Source organism: Doryrhamphus excisus, linkage group LG1 (assembly GCF_037039965.1).
Source record: "Doryrhamphus excisus strain RoL-2023G ecotype Guam linkage group LG1, RoL_Dexc_Guam_v1.1, whole genome shotgun sequence".
NCBI classification, from domain to species: Eukaryota; Metazoa; Chordata; class Actinopteri; order Syngnathiformes; family Syngnathidae; genus Doryrhamphus; species Doryrhamphus excisus.
The window spans coordinates 4527034-4547770 of record NC_136357.1 but is presented as its reverse complement, the minus strand read 5'-3'; the positions used below and the strand labels follow the sequence as shown (position 1 = coordinate 4547770).

General features: G+C 40.0%; 1 protein-coding gene across 1 annotated transcript in view; it reads right to left on the bottom strand.

Annotated features, from left to right (window-relative positions):
• Positions 1 to 20737, bottom strand: part of jph3b (junctophilin 3b) — a 49948-nt gene that overhangs the window by 19685 nt on the left and 9526 nt on the right. Inside the window, exons 3-4 of the mRNA XM_058075211.2 lie at positions 4465 to 4951; positions 535 to 900 (exon numbers count right to left, since the gene is read on the bottom strand). Coding sequence (XP_057931194.2) covers positions 535 to 900; positions 4465 to 4951 — 853 coding nt within the window. The remainder of the gene's footprint in view (positions 1 to 534; positions 901 to 4464; positions 4952 to 20737) is intronic.

The window sequence follows — 20737 nt, the reverse complement described above, 5'->3', positions numbered from 1 at the left end:
CCGGGGGCAGACCTAGGACACGCTGGAGGGACCATGTCTCACAGCTGGCCTGGGAACGCCTTGGTGTCCTCCCGGTGGAGCTGGAAGAGGTGGCCGGGGACCTGGAAGTCTGGGCTTCCCTACTAAGACTCCTGCCCCCGCGACCCGGATAAGCGGAGGAAAATGGATGGATGGATGGACGGAGTTATTCCAACAAGTAAAGAAAAACTCCAGGAAGTCGGTATCACATGATGTTGGTGTTTACGCTTTACTGGGCATGCCCCATTGAGTATTCTGGTTGATTATAGCGGCGCATGTAGACACGCGATTGGAATATTCCTTTCCATGTATACCATTGCTTTCGGAAAGGTCATTCGGAAAGAGAAAAACTCCTCATGTAAACGTGGATTATGTTAGGTCTCATCATTCCTGGTTCTATCTTTTCCAATTTAAACTTTTCCGGTTGTGCAGATACATAATGTGTGCATCCCATCTGAACGAGAACAACACAAACAGTTACCCACGACCCCCGACCCCAAGAAGAGTAGTGACTACCTGGACAGAGCGATTTCAGCTTTTTGCCGTGCGATATCCGCTGTCTTCTGCGCTCCCTCCACAGCTCGGTCCACCTTTTCTCTGATCTTACTGGCTCGGAGTGGGATAAGGTTCTTCCTCTTTCCACTCACAAGGATGTTCTGCTTGTACTTCCCTTCCTCTTTCGTACCGTCAGGGAAAGCGGTGCAGCCGTAGCCGTGGCGTTTGTTGCTTAGCCACTCCCCCTCATACTGCAGCCCATCGGACCTCCGGCTCACTCCGAATCCTGTCCTCTTGTCGTTCTTCCACTCGCCACAGTAAGTCTCTGTAGCCGTGGCGTCCACGTCATCATCGGCCACTGCCAACTCTGCATCTGCATCTCCAAGGCTGGAAAGGTTGCATTAATTAGTGTGTTTATTCAGCAATAAACACACAGAATAAACGCATACTTCAGCTGGTTATATTTCTATTTTCACTCTTTTCCAGCAAGGTTAGCATTGTTTGTTTTGCTTTAATTTTTTTTACACTGACAGTCAACAGAAACTTTAAGACCATATTTTTATTTTGAAGCCCTAAACTATATTTTCCTCATATGATGATATCTTTAAGATATTGGTATACAGAAACAAAAATACTTTTGTATTTTTTTCACATTTCAGCAGAAATTTGAAACACTTAAATACTAAGTCTACGTTAAAAAGCCATAGCATTTCAGTATGTGGAATCAAACTATGGAATGGATTGAGTAAGACCCTCAAACAATGCACAACGATGAGCCAATTCAAGAAACAATACAAGCAGTTGATGTTTGCTAAATACAAGGATGAAGAGTCTTGAACCAGTCATGATGTGCTATATATATCACTATATTGACACTTACTATGGTAAAAATAAAATAAAAATAAAATCAAAAAAATTAAATTTAAATTTAAATATTAAAAAATAAAAAAATATAAAAAATGTTTTTTTAATTTATATATTTTTTATTTTATTATTATTATTATTAATAATTATAATTTCCCTTATTAGGAAAGCAGGAAGTGAACAAATATAACAGTTACTGATTGTACTGAAGTACCAGATGGAGGGGTAGAATTTAATATGCTTCTTCCTACTCCTTTTGGACATGTGGAACTGTGAACTGATTATGTGATGCATTCAATTGTAATCTGATGCATGTTCAAATGAAATAAAACCATTACTATTGCATTTCAGTAATAATTTCAAAGTCAATACCGGGTCAATGCACAGTGGGACTACTGATCCGGGTGTTGTTGGTGCCGAGTGTTTCCCGTGCTGTATGACTGACATGGCAAACCCGGTCGTGCGGGTGTGTGACCAGATAGATGTGGCATGATGCCGTTCACCGGACTAACAATACTTGCCTTTTTTGGGGCTTTTAGAGCCTCCAAAACTAAAACCAATCCTAAAAAAAACCATTATATTCCACAATGACCAACCCATGCACAATGAACCATGACAACATGACAACTCATCATTAGCTTCTCAACTACCCGAGCGCTAAGTCAACAATAAATCCCCAAGATAGAATTACAACCCCCCTACAAGTAGAAATATGCATACATTTCTACCTCAATGTTTCTATTGAATGTCAGTATATATATATATAAAAAAGCATAGATAAAACGCAGTTAGCCTCTAACACAGGGGTGTCCAAATTGCAGCCCAAGGAGCCATTTTCGTCCATCGTCATCGGTGTTTAACAGTGTTAAAAAGCATAAGTTGCAAAGTTTCTGGCCTAATCAGCCTTGCCGATAACAAATCTGACCTGATAATCTGCTATCAGCCAATCAGCCGACAAACAGGTTAAGCGCTGCTGACAGTCGTGGTGAGCAAACAGTGTTTGTAGGTCTGCTTAGTGCCTTTAAAATAAACCACCCCAATCCTGCATACCTGGAATTTGGAGAGTACAATTAGAACTTTCCGAATGCAAATCTAGCCTTTATCTGTTTAGCAGCATGAGGAGTCACTAAACCTCAATACCCTGAATGGACCACAAGGGTGTCACAAAAAGGCAACCATTCACACTCATTTTGTTTTGGGACTTGGTGCTTTCTTGCCAGATGCTACCATGCTAACTGTTAGCATTTTTTGTTTTTTATGCAAATCTAAATAAAAATCCACACATGGCATGGTGTACGGACTCTATGGAACTGCCTTGGCACTTCGCAACTTAATGCTATCTTGCTAAGTGACACCATGCTAACTGTTAGCATGTTAGCATTTTTAGTTTTTTATGCATATCTAAATGAAAATCCACACATGGCATAGTGTACGGACTCTATGGAACTTCGCGACTTAATGCTATCTTGCTAAGTGCCACCATGCTAACTGTCAGCATTTAACGATTTTAGCTCTTTTACTCCTGTTTCAAGGCCTATATGTATATACATGGTGTGATGTAGGAATGATTTCTCAGCACTTTTGTGCTAGCATGCTAACTGTTAGCATGTTCGCATTTTCAGTTTTTTATGCATATCTAAATGAAAATCCACACATGGCATGGTGTACGGACTCTATGGAACTGCCTTGGCACTTCGCGACTTAATGCTATCTTGCTAGGTGCCACCATTGTAACTGTTAGCATTTAACAATTTTGGATCTTTTACTCCTGTTTCAAGGCCTATATGTATATACATAGCGTGATGTAGGAATGATTTCTCAGCACTTTTGTGCTAGCATGCTAACTGTTAGCATGTTAGCATTTTTTGTTTTTTATGCATATCTAAATGAAAATCCACACATGGCATGGTGTATGGACTCTATGGAACTGCCTTGGCACTTCGCGACTTAATGCTATCTTGCTAAGTGCCACCATGCTAACTGTTAGCATGTTAGCATTTTTAGTTTTTTATGCACATCTAAATGGAAATACACACATGCCATGGTGTATGGACTCTATGGAACTGCCTTGGCACTTTGCGACTTAATGCTATCTTGCTAGGTGCCACCATGCTAACTGTTAGCATTTAACAATTTTAGCTCTTTTACTCTTGTTACAAGACCTATATGACACGGGAATCACTTCAAAATGACAAATAACGTGAGGACGTTGAACGCTATTGATCATAAATCTGGTTTTACTTCACCGATTTTCATCATTTAAAGACTTGAAAGCAGTTTGAAATCTGCACTTTTGCCGCAACTTGAAAGAAAATGTCTGCGTGGCTGCGTCTCCATGGTGCGCCATCATGCTGCGCCTGCATTTTCTGCAATCTTCAAGGTCAAAGACTCCTTAGAGTTAATGTTAGAGAGAGATAATGGCGATGACGAGCATTAATTGCATGCTTGTGATTGGATGATAATGTCATTGTTAATGTCATAGTTCAATGACATTTACCACAGGTCAATCCAAGTGTTAGAGTCCAGGACTCTGCACAGGATACAAAGTCCATCGAAGGCAGGAAACCAAATATAATTTCATATTAACATTATCTTATTCACCTGGCTTATTGATAGTTTGAAAGAAGGTTACTAAACCTCAATACCCTGAATGGACCACAATGGTGTCACAAAAAGGCAACCATTCACACTCATTTTGTTTTGGGACTTGGTGCTTTCTTGCCAGATGCTACCATGCTAACTGTTAGCATGTTAGCATTTTTAGTTTTTTATGCATATCTAAATGAAAATCCACACATGGCATGGTGTACGGACTCTATAGAACTGCCTTGGCATTTCGCAACTTAATGCTATCTTGCTAGGTGCCACCATGCTAACTGTTAGCATTTAACGATTTTAGCTCTTTTACTCCTGTTTCATGTGTTAAGAGTCCAGGACTCTGCACAGGATACAAAGTCCATCGAAGGCAGGAAGGCAGGAATATAATTTCATATTAACATTATTTACCTGGCTTATTGATAGTTTCAAAAAGAAGGTTATTCATTTTGTTCTCAATAATCAGCTTTCATTACAATCAAAACATCTTACCTGATAGTGGAGTTGATGTCAGATGCAGCTGAAGACACGGTACTCATCCCTGCCTCGCTCCGAAATGAGCTCTGTTTAGACCTCTGGGAGGCCAGAGAGCTCCTGGACTCAGATTTCCTCAGCTTAAGCCCGGACAGAATGGACCTCCTGAAAAGTCCACTCTTCCTCTTTCCCTTCAGAAGCTCAGCTTCACTGTGTGCCGTCAGTACGAAACCTCCTCGAGACACGGCAGGACTGCTGCCGCTGCTTCCAGTGCTGCACATGGACAGGCTGGTGGACAGAGTGCCAGGAACCGGGGGAGGAACAGGAACAACCGCACTGGTCCTGTCGAGGAGAGCTGTACCATTGCTGTGTTCCGAACTGGAGCGGAGGGAGTTGATGGAGGTACGGAGAGGGGAGCGAATAACGGCCGCCATGCCGTACGGGACGCTTTGGCGAACGCCGTAGCCGTGTCGCATCCCACCGACCCACTGGCCCTGGAATGTGCCTGGAGACAGACGAAAACATTCAGTCAATATATTTCAATATTCATTCATTCATTTTCTACCGCTTATCCTCACGAGGGTCGCGGGCGTGCTGGAGCCTATCCCAGCTGTCTTCAGGCGAGAGGCAGGGTACTCTTTGTTGTCCCCACACTCCCCCGTCTGTTTTATATTTTCTTCTTTTCTATCCCCTCCTGCTCCGTTCCAGCCAATACAAATTTGCATAACGGAAAAACATCAAGAAATATATGTGATGTGACACATATTGGTATTTGATAGTTGATATTTGATAGTTGGACAATATCAGTTATCGGCAAAAAACATTGACATAAGCACTGATAAATAAATAAGTTATCATCCTATATATGTTTTATTCCACTCTGATGTTGGAATCCTTCCCTTTCATTCATTCATTCATTTTCTTCCGCTGATCCTCACACCCACACACTCCCCACACTCTCCCATCTGTTTTATATTTTCTTCTTTTCTATCCCCTCCTGCTCCGTTCCAGCCGATACAAATTTGCATAACGGAAAAACATCAAGAAATATATGTGATGTGACACATATTGGTATTTGATATTGGAATCAAACATTGAGAGTTGGACAATATCAGTTATCGGCAAAAACATTGACATAAGCACTGATAAATAGATAAGTTATCATTCTACATATGTTTTATTCCACTCTGATGTTGGAATCCTTTCATTCATTCATTCATTTTCTACCATTTATCCTCACGAGGGGGGGGGGGGGCTGGAGCCTCTTTGTATTTTATCCCCTTGTTGTACCCACACTCCCCCGTCTGTTTTATATTTTTTATATTTTATTCTTTTCTATCCCCTCCTGCTCCGTTCCAGCAGATACAAATTTGCATAACGGAAAAACATTAAGAAATATATGTGATGTGCCACATATTGGTATTTGATATTGGAATCAAAAATTGAGAGTTGTGGAATCGAAGTCGGGTCTCTGAGCTGTGAGGCCTACGCGCTAACCACTCATTCACCGTGCAGCCTATTTGTCAATCAACGATTAAAAATATATCTAAATGTTTCACTTTGCATGCAAGGAACCTTTGCTATGTTCAGCCTGCGTCGGTGGGCGTCCGCCATGTTAAGGTGATGAATCACAGAACTGTTGCTAAGCTAAATGTTATTGTAGCTCAACAGATTCATCAAATTCTAGCCACTTGTTGTAGGGTCTCGATCCTCTTTTTACTCCCCATCCTTTAAGTAAATTAAAACATAATAAATGAATAATGATTAAATAAAAGCTGTTTATTGTTACTTACTATTAATACTGCCTCTTTATACCAACATATATTGCATCTCAATTCCCCCGCTGCATGATAGGACTTATATCTCAATGTTGCTGAAAAGTAGGGCATCAGTGTTTGTGTTCACGTGTGTTTTCCATCATTGCTCCTCTCCCCCAAACACACACACTGCCTCTCTCGGTCTCTTGGAACGGAAGTGCAATGTTCCAATGGAGTATAAATGATCCATACCGTCTGCCGTAGCTGTGATGTAACAGCTCTGTGATTCATTCCGAGTGGCAAAGGCACTAAACCAAACTACACGACCATATAAGGACTGCATCCACGTTCCCTCTCTGTGTTGCAAATACACCCAAACAGTTCCCTGCTGCGATTACGTGTTAAAAGTCAAGTGGGAAGTGCTGAATGAAGCCAATGTTGGAAAGCTAATCACATTTTTGCTTTACGTTCTGCAACACGGTAACACCAAGCACCTACAAAATGCCGTCCTCGTCATTTTGCACTGCATCTTATCCCTTTGAGACCCCCGAAGAAAAAAAAGAACCTGTGTCGAAGCCATCTGGCCAGCACATCTGCCCAGGCCTTTGTAATCACGTCAGGCCACAGCTGCATGACCATATGACGGATAGCTCAAAGTACACACAAACACCCATGCAATAGTGTGACAGGATTAGCGTTTTATTAAACATCCGCCACAAAGCATTGGCTAAGAGGAAAGGGGGGCTGCGGCAACAATGGAAGAGAGATGGTCCTTTGGGGGCATTCATACTGTCTGATAAACACAAACAACACAATAAAATGCAACTCTGCTTTGTACCTAAAGTATAATAAATCACATTTCTGCAAGACATGTGACCTATTGGCGTACGCTAATATACCCACAATCCAGTGCTCATCAAAAATGGTAATCAGATTACAATCCAAAAGGAGTAGGAAGAAGCAAAGCTTATTAAATCCTACCCCTCCATCTGGTACTTTTACAATCAGTAACTGTTACATTTGTTCACTTCCTGCTTTCCATAATACAAAATAAAATGAAAGGAAGTTTTCGCATTTTACACACTCACAGTAAATACTGTAACTATTTCTCTGCACAAACCACTGACTTATCAATGATGCTATTGGTGTGCTATTATTATTATTAGTAATAATAATGTCAGCAATGAGATTGTAGTTATTACAATTGTGTCTCACTGTCATTCTGTTTACTATCATGGTTCATATCTTCATTACTACTATTACCGCTAATATGTTTACCTGTGGCTGCACGGCGGTCGAGTGGTTATTTTATTTTCCTTTCAATATTTACTTGAAACAACAACAAATTATGTATTCCGGGCTTTTGTGCAATATTTAGGCGCATTATCTATAGGATCAGGGGTCTCAAACACGCGGCCCGCGGGCCAGATGTGGCCCGCAGGACACTAGTTTGAGGCCCCCGCCCCGTTTGATATGGATGCTATATGGTATCATGTACCCAGAAAAAAATTATTACGTTTGATTAATGTTCATGTTAAAGGTTAAATAACTGTTAATAGTTATCCTCCCTATCCATGTGGAAGTGGTAAGTTTTTGGCTATTTAAGTTTAAAGGGAATAACTTGAAGGCTACCGTTTAGGTCGCTAGCTCTCTAGTTTGCGAGTTAGCATGTGTCTCAAGACCCTGCAGTTGCGCAATATGTTGTAAATAAAAAAAGTATAAATGTGACTATAGTCGTGTTTTGTCATGTCTGCAGGGCTCTAATAATGCTTTGTTCATTTTAATCTGAAAAAAATAATTTGTCTACCCACCAACTATATGTGGTTTCTTAAGTTTTTATTATTTGCCGTTTTATTATTATTATTATATTTATTACTGATTGATTGATTTTCTTTATTCTTGATTTGTTTATTTATTTTTCATCTTATTTTGTGCAGAAAAATAAAAATTAAGATATTTGAGAACAGTGGAATGTTTTATCAGAGCTTTTATTGTAGAAAATCGGAACCAAAACACTGAGAAAGTTTGTATATTTTTCTGTTTTTAATAAATGCGTTGGGTTTTTCGGGGGGGGGAAACCTGATGCGGCCCAGCCTTACCCAGACCCTAGCTCCAGTGGCCCCCAGGTAAATTGAGTTTGAGACCCCTGGCATAGATGCTAGCAATGGAAATGGTCCCATGTGTGTATTCTGCCCTGTTCAAGATTTCCCAAAAGCTAATAAAGCCCCCCCTTTGTGAATTGCTTAAGTTACTAAAATACAATAGTTACACAAGAGGCAGAATGTCGTTCTCCATGGTGCTGAAAAACGCAGTCCACACAGCAGTTGTTTGATGGTGCTGTTCTTTCAAAAAATTCTATCCAAACAGAACATTTTATGAGGAAATATCATCCCGACGAGGAAGCATCACCAGTACATGGAAGGTGTAGTGCTTCTTTAATTCTAATAAATGTGCAATGCAATCCTCTACCAAATGTAACCATACTCAACAGCTGATTAGCTCCACTCCAATCTCACCAATATCCTCCGAGTATGTACGTAAAGCAACTCACATGCCAAAACCATTTTGCAAATTCTGCCTGGAGGCCAAAAGGAAGCACTCTTAAATTATATGGGCCTATAACTCAAGCCGAGGCTAAGTGTAGCACGAGGCAGCCACGCAGAAGAGTGTTAACATAGCAAGATCAAAGCTGTGGAAAAACATCACAGAAGCTCCAGGATTTGCTTATGCACCAAACCCCCCCTGGCTGAATGTGTAATTGTCATCTTAACAAATGCATGAACCGTTTTTTTTTGCTGTCTGCATCTATAGCATCCGACACCCAAATACACCATCACTGGCATGTATTGTGTCCACCATGGTGTGAACAAATGCAGTACACAAATTTTCCATGCATGGATCTCTTCGGGTCAAGGGTGATAACACCACAAATTAAGTATATGTATTGATTGCAGATCATATCAATGTTGATTTTTAGAGGGTAAATGTCCAACATATGTTGTAAAATTAAGTCTTTATAAAGTGGAACCTTGGTTTTGGTCTTTTTTTGGTCAATGAAAACTGAAACCAAAGTATTTTTTCCACAGCAATTAATGTCAATCACATTAATCGGTTCCAGACGCATATACGTAAATATTAACACAAAATATACTTCATTCATTCATTTTCTACCGCTTATCCTCACGAGGGTCGTGGGGGGTGCTGGAGCCTATCCCAGCTGACTTCGGGTGACAGGCGGGGTATACTCTGGACTGGTCGCCAGCCAATCACAGGGCACATATAGACAAACAACCATTCACACTCACATTCATACCTATGGACAATTTGGAGTCGCTAATTAACCTAGCATGTTTTTGGAATGTGGGAGGAAACCGGAGTGAACATGCAAACTCCACACAGAGGTGACCGAGGGTGGAATTGAACTCGGGTCTCCAAGCTGTGAGGCCTGCGAAAACATTAATTCATTCATTTTCTACTGCTTTTCCTCATGAGGGTTGCGGGGGTGCTGGAGCTTATCCCAGCAGTCTTCGGGCGACAGGTGGGGTACACACTGGACTGGTGACCAGCCAATCACAGGGCACATATAGACAAACAACCATTCACACTCACATTCATATCTATCATATATATCTTTTCTATCCCCTCCTGCTCCGTTCCAGCCTATACAAATTTGCATAACAGAAAAACATCAAGAAATATATGTGATGTGACACATATTGGTATTTGATATTGGAATCAAACATTGAGAGTTGGACAATATCAGTTATCATGACCATGAACATTAATCAAACGTAATAATTTTTTCTGGGTACATGATACCATACAGCATCCATATCAAACTTGCGCGGGCCGCACTAACATTAAACTGTCATATCAAGGCGGGGGCCTCAAACTAGTGTCCTGCGGGCCACATTTGGCCCTGCTTTAATCCCATTGAAAATCTGAGGAAGGAGCTCAATGCCATTTGTATCATATATAAACAGACATACAAACTAGTAGAGTTTAGACAATGTGCTTTCAGTACACCAACTAAAACCAGATCATGGTGTGATACAGTTCCTGATGATCAACAACAGCACTATAGCACATGTTATCTGTTTTTTGATCCAGAATCCAGAAAAAAGTTTTTAAACTGTGTCATTAGGCTACACAAAGTACTTTCTGCTCAACTCCTCCATTGGCCTGTCCAATTTTTACTCAGTCAAAACTTCCATAATGTTCATATATATGTATATATATATATATATATATATATATAAACAAACACCATTCACTCCCATTGCATAAGAGAGACACATACTGTACACAATAGTAGACTGAAGAAGAAAAGGTAATCCTATTGGGTTTCATCGTCATCTGGCAATGTGAAACCGTTGTTATTAATTAGTACACGTATTACTCTGCAAAAAAAAAAAAAAAATGCAGACATAACGAGTGACACACAACATGGCCGATGTACAGCAGGTAGGTGAGACAGGCTTGCAGACAGACGAGTTCAAATCACTGGACACCGAAAGTCGGTTCAAAGCTAAACCTCTGTGAATGACCGTGCAGCGCCATCATCCATTTAAGGGATTTTGCTTCGGCCTTTTTTTCTGTCTCAGTTTGTCAGATTTCCATTTGAGGATTATTAATCTGCTAAAAAAAAAATATTGAAAAAGTTCCACAGTATTATGATCGTAAGCCGCTGTCCATAAACATCCACCATAATTTGTCACATTTTTTTGAGATCGTATCATATGATTTTTTTAAAAAATACTGTATTTTCCAGACTATAAAGTGCACTTTTTTCATGGTTTGGCTGGTCCTGCCACTTATACTCCGGAGTGAATGATATATGTGGGTTTTTTCGAGAGGGTCCTCTAGACTTATGCCAGTATCTGCTACTCCAATCACTTCTGTAGTATATGTAGTACATACATTGCACAGTACATTGCACAGTACATTGTATGTGAACATTTGCAATCCTGCTACAGCAGCATATTATTGTCACTACCCAACGGGGGCGTGACACATGAACTACTTGACTTGCTTCACACTACATTACCCACAAAGCATCGCGCCCACGAGCAGGGGACCTATTATGCTCATTTCCCACGCTTTGAATTGAATTTTGGACTCAGAAAGCTTTCTAGATCTTCCAGATTCTCCACCTCTTTCTACAATATTTCAATGGACTCCCTGCTTCCGATCCAAACTGTCAGTTTGATTTATTCCACCCCCGGCCCTCCTCAAGGTAAGCCCACTCTGCTGTGATTGGTCACAATCCTGAACACTCCCGAGGACTTCTGGATACAAAGCTCTGTGTTTACTAATTGATATCATTGCATGTAACACTATCTATATAGAAAACCACTGATTGTTCTGCAATTCCACCACTACGACAACACATAATTGTAAACAGTGAACTGTTTTACGCTGGTGATGGATGGCATAGTTTTCTTTAAAAAAAAAAACAAGGTTGGTCTTTCTCTTTCACTTTTCACTCAATAATATAGAAATTAAATGAACTTTGAACTAGTTCAAAACACAACACTTCAAAATGGATGGCCCCGCTTTGGCTGATGACATCTATACATACATCTATGAACCGGACTATTTTGCTATTTGCATTTATTTTGTATATATTTATACTGTGTCATATGTTGCCCACTTGACATCCATTGCAGCCTGGTCATCCTGGAAGCCCTTTGAGGCTATTTTGATTAAGGGGTATAGACTTGACTTGACTTAGCTTGACTTGATTTGATTTGTCTTAGCTTGACAGTCAAGTCAAATCAAGTAAAATCAAGTGAAATCAAATCAAGTCAATTCAAACTTGACTTGGCTTGACTTGATTTGACTTGGCTTAGTCAAGTCAAGTCAAGTGAAATCAAATCAAGCCAAGTCAATGCAACTTAACTATATACCCCTTGACTTGGCTTAGCTTGACAGTCAAGTAAAATCAAGTCAAGTCAAAGTGACTTGGCTTAGCTTGACAGTCAAATTAAGTCAAATCAAGTAAAATCAAATCAAGTCAATTCAAACTTGACTTGGCTTGACTTGACTTGATTTGACTTGGCTTAGTCAAGTCAAATGGTTTGATTTGACTTGGCTTAGTCAAGTCAAATCAAGTGAAATCAAATCAAGTCAATGCAACTTAACTATATGCCCCTTGACTTGATTTGACTTGATTTGTCAAGTCAAGTGAAATCAAGTCAGGTCAATTCAATGCAACATAACTATATAACCTTTGACTTAATTTGACTTGATTTGACTTGGCTTAGCTTGACAGTCAAGTAAAATCAAGTCAAGTCAAAGTGACTTGGCTTAGCTTGACAGTCAAATTAAGTCAAGTCAAGTCAAGGGAAATCAAATCAAGTCAATTCAAATTTGACTAGGCTTGACTTGATTCCACTTGGCTTAGCTTAGTCAAGTCAAGTCAAGTCAAGTGAAAACAAAATAAAGTCAAATCAAGTCATGTCAAGCCAAGTCAAGTCAATGCAACTTAACTATATATCCCCCTTGACTTGATTTGACTTGGCTTAGCTTGACAGTCAAGTCAAGGACAAGTCAGGTCAAGACTTGACTTGACATGTTTTTTTCTTCTTCATTGTGCATTTTTGGCTGGTGCAACCTATACTCCAGAGCGACTTATACTCCAGAAAATACAGTACTTGAGTACATAAAGTCATTGTTCTTCAACATCAGTGAGCAAAAAACACTTCTTACCTACTAGTTGATAGGGCAGTTAGCTTGCTCACTGTACATACATAACATACAGTGAAGAAAATAAGTATTTGAACACCCTGCTATTTTGCTGTTTCTCCCACTTAGAAATCATGGAGGGGTCTGAAATTTTCATCGTAGGTGCATGTCCACTGTGAGAGAGATAAACTAAAAAGAAAAATCCAGAAATCACAATGCATGATTTTTTAACAATTTATTTGTGTGATACAGCTGCTAATAAGTATTTGAACACCTGAGAAAATGAATGTTAATATTTGGTACAGTAGCCTTTGTTTGCTATTACAGAGGTCAAACGTTTCCTGTAGTTTTTCACCAGGTTTGCACACACTGCAGGAGGGATCTTGGCCCACTCCTCCACACAGATCTTCTCTAGATCAGTCAGGTTTCTGGGCTGTCGCTGAGAAACACGGAGTTTGAGCTCCCTCCAAAGATTTTCGATTGGGTTCAGGTCTGGAGACTGGCTGGGCCATGCTAGAACCTTGATATGCTTCTTACGGAGCCACTCCTTGGTTTTCCTGGCTGTGTGCTTCGGGTCGTTGTCGTGTTGGAAGACCCAGCCACGACCCATCTTCAATGCTCTGACAGAGGGAAGGAGGTTGTTCCCCAAAATCTCACAATACACGGCCCCAGTCATCCTCTCTTTAATGCAGTGCACTCGTCCTGTCCCATGTGCAGAAAAACACCCCCAAAGCATGATGCTACCACCCCCATGCTTCACAGTAGGGATGGTGTTCTTCGGATTGTACTCTTCATTCTTCTTCCTCCAAACACGCTTATTGGAATTATGACCAAAAAGTTCTATTTTGGTCTCATCTGACCATAAAACTTTCTCCCATGACTCCTCTGTATCATCCAAATGGTCATATGCAAACTTAAGACGGGCCTTGACATGTGCTGGTTTAAGCAGGGGAACCTTTCGTGCCATGCATGATTTCACATCATGACGTCTTAGTGTATTACCTACAGTAACCTTGGAAACGGTGGTCCCAGCTCTTTTCAGGTCATTGACCAAGTCCTGTCGTGTAGTTCTGGGCTGATTCCTCACCTTTCTTAGAATCATTGAGACCCCACGAGGTGATATCTTGCATGGGGCTCCACTCCGATTGAGATTGACCGTCATGTTTAGCTTCTTCCATTTTCTAATGATAGCTCCAACAGTGGACCTTTTTTCACCAAGCTGCTTGGTAATTGCTCCGTAGCCCTTTCCAGCCTTGTGGAGGTGTACAATTTTGTCTCTGGTGTCTTTGGACAGCTCTTTGGTCTTCGCCATGTTACAAGTTAAAGTCTTACTGATTGTATGGGGTGGACAGGTGTCTTTATGCAGCTAACGACCTCAAACAGGTGCATCTGATTCAGGATGATACATGGAGTGCAGGTGGACTTCTAATGGGCAGACTAACAGGTCTTTCAGGGTCAGAATTCTAGATGATACACAGGTGTTCAAATACTTATTTGCAGCTGTATCACACAAATAAATTGTTAAAAAATCATGCATTGTGATTTCTGGATTTTTCTTTTTAGTTTATCTCTCTCACAGTGGACATGCACCTACGATGAAAATTTCAGACCCCTCCATGATTTCTAAGTGGGAGAAATAGCAAAATAGCAGGGTGTTCAAATACTTATTTTCTTCACTGTACATATTCCGTAGAGGTAACTGAAAGAAAGCTTTCCTTGTTGTATCATCTATTTGAACTTGCAAAAAAAATAAAATAAAATGAGCTGGCTGATTTGCAGAAAATGCTTTGTGAGTATACTTAAGACCTTGCAATTTTTTTTTTTTTTGGAATGCATTTCCTTTGCTTTTTCTAACATTCTACTCCTTGCATTATTTATTACAGTTGCTGTCTCCCTTTTTGCCAACTAGCAGTCTTCTTGTCACATTTTCTGCCCTAAATGTTAGGCAGTCGTTCACAAAAGCTGCACCCCATGTTATTTCGGGTAGCTTTGTCACATCTTGCTGGCACAGTCACAGTGCATATAGAAAAAGATTTTGGCCTGCTATGCATTTTATTTAACACATGACAGGAGCACCCCTCAGGAGCGATGCATGGGGAAGACGTTGCAAACAATAGAATTTGGAGACAATGTAAAGCAAGATTAGATTCAGCTTCGGGGTTTTTTGGCTGTGGTTTCTAACTTGCACAAGTATTTGTCACAGTGGACGCCTTTCCTGATGTGACTCCCCCCATGTATTCGGGTGGAGAGATTCCTGCACCGCTACAATACCAACATTCATCGATTGATTCATTGGCTCATTCATGTGCTACCACTTATCCTGTTCACTGTCATGGTTGAGCTGAAGCCTGTCCCGGCTGGCTTTGGGCGAGAGGCAGGGTACGCTCTGGACCAGTCAATCACAGGACAACTACCGCTATCAATTGTGAAGATAAACTGCATGAAGTGGCCAAGCAAATGTGCAACGTGACCAGGAATATGAAGAATTCCCAGCAATGTGTTGACCTTGTTTTCCCATATAAAATCCCATAAACTATAATACTACATACCAAATGAAAACAAAATGACATTCCGAGATGCTGAAGTAGACAGGGTCTTAAACCTTTTATATAAAATCCAACAGTGCAAAATGTCAATACTTGGAATTTTTTAATCATTTTGATCAGAAGTGTATATTTGATAACTAGACTTTGATGTCTGGTACCTGTAAAAAATAAAATTAAAAAAATGAATATGTTTTTGAACATAATTAGAGCTCTTTAAACCTGAAATAACACCCCTATAGTCACATTTCCATTCATATTAGCCAATGTTCATTCATTCATTCATTTTCTACCGCTTATCCTCATGAGGGTCGCGGGGGTGCTGGAGCCTATCCCAGCTGTCTTCAGGCGAGAGGCGGGATACACCCTGGACTGGTCGGGTCTTAAACCTTTTATATAAAATCCAACAGTGCAAAATGTCAATTCTTGGAATTTTTTTTATCATTTTGATCAGAAGTGTATATTTGATAACCAGACTTTGATGTCTGGTACATGACAAAAATAAAATAAAAAAATAAATATGTTTTTGAACATAATTAGAGCTCTCTAAACCTGAAATAACACCCCTATAGTCACATTCACATTCATATTAGCCAATGTAATAGACATAATAAGATTAACTAAGCCTTTGATTGGCTGGTGACCAGTCCAGGGTGTACCCCGCCTCTCGCCTGAAGACAGCTGGGATAGGCTCCAGCACCCCCGCAACTCTTGTGAGGATAAGCGGTAGAAAATGAATGAATGGATGAATGGATGGATGAATGAATGAATGAATGGTTCCCAACCTGACCTTGATTAGCGGGACTCCATATTTATACATAGAATATTTTCATTTTTTGGAGCATAGAAATCCTGTTTACAATGTTCCAAATATGTTTTTGAACATAATTAGAGCTCTCTAAACCTGAAATAACACCCCTATAGTCACATTTCCATTCATATTAGCCAATGTAATAGACATAATAAGAGTAACTAAGCCTTTTAAGACATAGACTGACAATATAAGATTATCGGTAATGCAGGGCTCGTGACGGACTCCGCGACCCGCACGTCATGTGATTCAATCAAGAGAGGTAGCTGGACATGATGTCTTTCATATTTGTGTAAACACCTTGAAAAAATGGATGGCTTATTATCCTCAGTAAGTCATTGAGACTTGGGAATATACTGTAAGCATGTATGTAAGTATGTAGTATATGAGTCTGCATTATTACTATTTTAAAGTTATGCTAACAGTTGTTAGCTTAACTTAACACCAAGCAGGCGATAGTACATTTGCAGTAAAACATGTTTGTGCATTATTACATTATGTCATTAAAACCTTTTTAATAAAAAAAAACAACTATTTATTTACTTAAACTATAAAGGAAAGCAGGAAGTGAACAAATGTAACAGTTACTGATTGTAAAAATAAAAATAAAAATAAAAATAAAAATAAAAATAAAAATAAAAATAAAAATAAATATAAAAATAAAAATAAAAATAAAAATAAAAATAATTAAAATTAAAATTAAAATTAAAATTAAAATTAAAATTAAAATTAAAATTAAAATTAAAATTAAAATTAAAATTAAAATTTAAATTTAAATTTAAATTAAAATTAAAATTAAAATTAAAATTAAAATTAAAATATATTAGGAAAGCAGGAAGTGAACAAATGTAACAGTTATTGATTGTAAAAGTACCAGATGGAGGGGTAGGATTTAATAAGCTTTGCTTCTTCCTACTCCTTTTGGACATGTGGAACTGTGAACTGATTATGGGATGCACTCAGTTGTAATCTGATGCATGTTCAAATGAAATAAAACCATTACCATTACCATTACCATTACCATTACCATTACCATTACCATTACCAAATAGCTGGCCGCCAACGACTGTATTATGATACAAGTTTGTTCTTGTTTTTCTTGAGTTTGTATAGACTGTAAATGGCGATGTACTGAGCTTGTGCGGTTGTATTAAGCAGTCAGACACAACAAATGACGACTCTAATCTCTAGCTGTTATGACTGTGTAACTCAGTCACAGTAATAATCTGCCTCTCTACAGCTCTCGTCCTCATTGTGTGTGCGTGTGGATTGTAATCAGTCAGTTTAGCTCCTCATCTCAGTAAACACCATTAGCCCGGAAGGCCGTGCCAGCCAATCAGAACCCGGAATGGCGGTCATAGTGGCCAATAGCGGTAAGGGTACAGAGTCTCCCGTGACACGCTGACCTGCTGCACATCGGTGTGTGTTGCTATGGAAACCTACTGCACTGTACCGAGTCGCACTGTGGAAATGCAGTGGGCTGATGGAGGAAAGGGAAAAGTGGGAGGAGAACAAATGTGGGAGAGGAGTAAAAAGGCAAACAGTGACAATAAGTCAGAGCAGAGCTGCCTTACATCCGACCGTGGAGGGAAGACAGCTGACTCCTGATAGGGAAAGATAGCGAAACCTCACTGGAGGTTGAATATTCACTGTACATTCAAACAAAAAGCATAAATGGATGAGGAAATAATTAAAAATACTACAAGACATGCGATTTGGAGTACTGTAAAAGTCGGAACACCACCACCGGCTAGTTATCTATGTCGTCAATATTGGTATAAATGAACAGATTGTACAAAAAAAATCAAGCCACAAATGTTAAAAAATAATAATAATAGTCTCAGAAAGGTGACCAGCAATTTCCATTCATGTTGCAGTTATAATAAGCTATACATACATTTCATACAAACTTTGCCAAATCGCTATCATTATACATCCGGGGAACACATTCCTTTAACATAGAGGTCAGGAACCTATGGCTCGGGAGCCAACTGTGGCTCTATTGATGACTGCATCTGGTTCGCAGACATTTCTTAACACAATAAAATGTATTTTTAATTTACATTTTAAAGCAAAACTTTCATTAATTCATTCATTTTATACCGCTTATCCTCATGAGGGTCGCGAAAGGTGCTGGAGCCTATCCCAGCTGTCTTCGGGCGAGAGGCGGGGTACACCCTGGACTGGTTGCCAGCCAATCACAGGGCACATATAGACAAACAACCATTCACACTCACATTCATACCTATGGACAATTTGGAGTCACCAATTAATTAACCTAGCATGTTTTTGGAATGTGGGAGGAAACCGGAGTACCCGGAGAAAACCCACGCATGCACAGGGTGAACACGCAAACGCCACACACAGATGGCCAAGGGTGGACTTGAACTCGGGTCACCTAGCTGTGAGGCCTGTGCGCGAACCACTCGGTCACCATGCAGCCCACGATCGTGTTTTGATCTGACAAATCTTAAGTAGGTTTGATCGAATGTAGAAATACATTAACATCGCCACAGCTGTTGAACTCTAATGACTGACAGGTGATACTGGGAACACAGGTATGTGTTGGATTGCAAGGTTTCTAGGGTGTGTCAAGCATGTAAAGTGCGATTCCAATCCGACCCTGGACTGGTCGCCAGCCAATCACAGGGCACATATAGACAAACAACCATTCACACTCACATTCATACCTATGGACAATTTGGAGTCGCCAATTAACCTAGCATGTTTTTGGAATGTGGGAGGAAACCGGAGTACCTGTAAAAAAACCCACGCATGCACGGGGAGAACATGCACACTCCACACAGAGATGGCCGAGGGTGGAATTGAACTCGGGTCTCCTAGCTGTGAGGCCTGCGTGCTAACCACTTGTCCACCGTGCAGCCCAAATCAAAACATTACAGTGTTAAAAATAGCGTTTAAAATAGAAAACATCCATCTATTTTCTACTGCAATGCAGGTGGCCAGAGCCAATGCCAGCTGCGCTTCCGATGAAAACTTGATTATTACCGGATAATGCGGTAACCTACCCGGGTCATTGAGAGGTCCAGATGTAAACTTCCCCCCCTTAATCAAATAACCGGCTAGCTAATTCTGCAGAGCAAACCCTTTTGACGAAGAAGATGGCAGAAAGAAAGAACGATACGGAGTACGATGCCAAACCATGCAGCAGCAGAAGTACACATTTAGTTGTATTCAATGTTAAAAAAATACATTATATGGCTTGCATAGCCACCATTGCGTCTTTGTGGTGAGACGTTCACTGCTGCGGGACATCCCTCATCTTTCCGATACTTCTAGTTATCATCAGTCTGACGGCCATCTTCATCCACCCGATTCATCCATCATCATTCATTCTTGCTATCCTTTATATTGTCTCCCCCGACCCATCTGTCTGGCTCTCTCTCTCTCTCTCTCTCTTTTGATACAACCTTTCCAAATAATCCAGTCTGCAGATATCATCATACTGCCTACAATGGAGTGTGCATGCATGTATGTGTGTGTGTGTGTGTGTGTGGTCCAGAACAGCATTGTCCTGGAACAGCCTGCTGCTCGTAGTAGACTTACGTAACTAGACTGCATGCATATTACTGTCAGCTCTTTTGCTCTGCTTGCAAACACACCACCAGTGTTTTTGTGTGTGCATCTTTTCATACACGACGTGTGTGTAATAGCTTGTGTGTGTGTGTGTGTGTGTGTGTGTATACACAGAGGCATTTGTATCCTTAGAGTCGCTGGCGGTGAGCCCGGTCTCACTTAAATCAAAGTGATTCGACGACATTGATGACGTCAAATTATGATGTCAAATTGGATTATGTTTTAATATGCTCGAGTGTGACGGTACTGCATAGCTGAGGTCTCGTTAAGTTTGGGCACAATATCACTCAAACGGAAGATAACAAATTATAAATGGAATATTTTTGTAGTTAACCTGTAGAAAACCAGTTAAAAACCCTCTAAATATATATTTTTGACATAATCAAAGCCCTCTAGATATGAACTAATACCCCTGGAGTCACATTTACATTGATGTTACCCAAAATAGTAGACATAATCACAGAAAATAAGACATAAGTAAGACTCGTGTGTTGCTATAAATGTGTTCCCTCCGGGAGCTGAGTGAGGGACGGACAGGAAGTGATATCAAGGGTTCAGACTTGAGTTTCAGTTTCAAGAACCCGACTTTTTATTCAAGATTATTGTACCTGTTGTAATACATACTGTATATTATACAAATATTACATTAACGACTAGTGACCAGTGTAGAGTACTACATATCAGTGTCTTTGAATGCATCTTTTAAATGCCTCATATTGGTATTTTAGTTCAGTTAGCATTTTTTATGTTTGAAAATCCTTAGACAAAAATGTTTTGGCTTGTGTGTGTGTGTTGCTATAAATGTGGTCCCTCTGGGAGCTGAGTGAGGGACGGACAGGAAGTGATATCAAGAGTTCAGATTTGAGTTTCAGTTTCAAGAACCCGACTTTTTATTC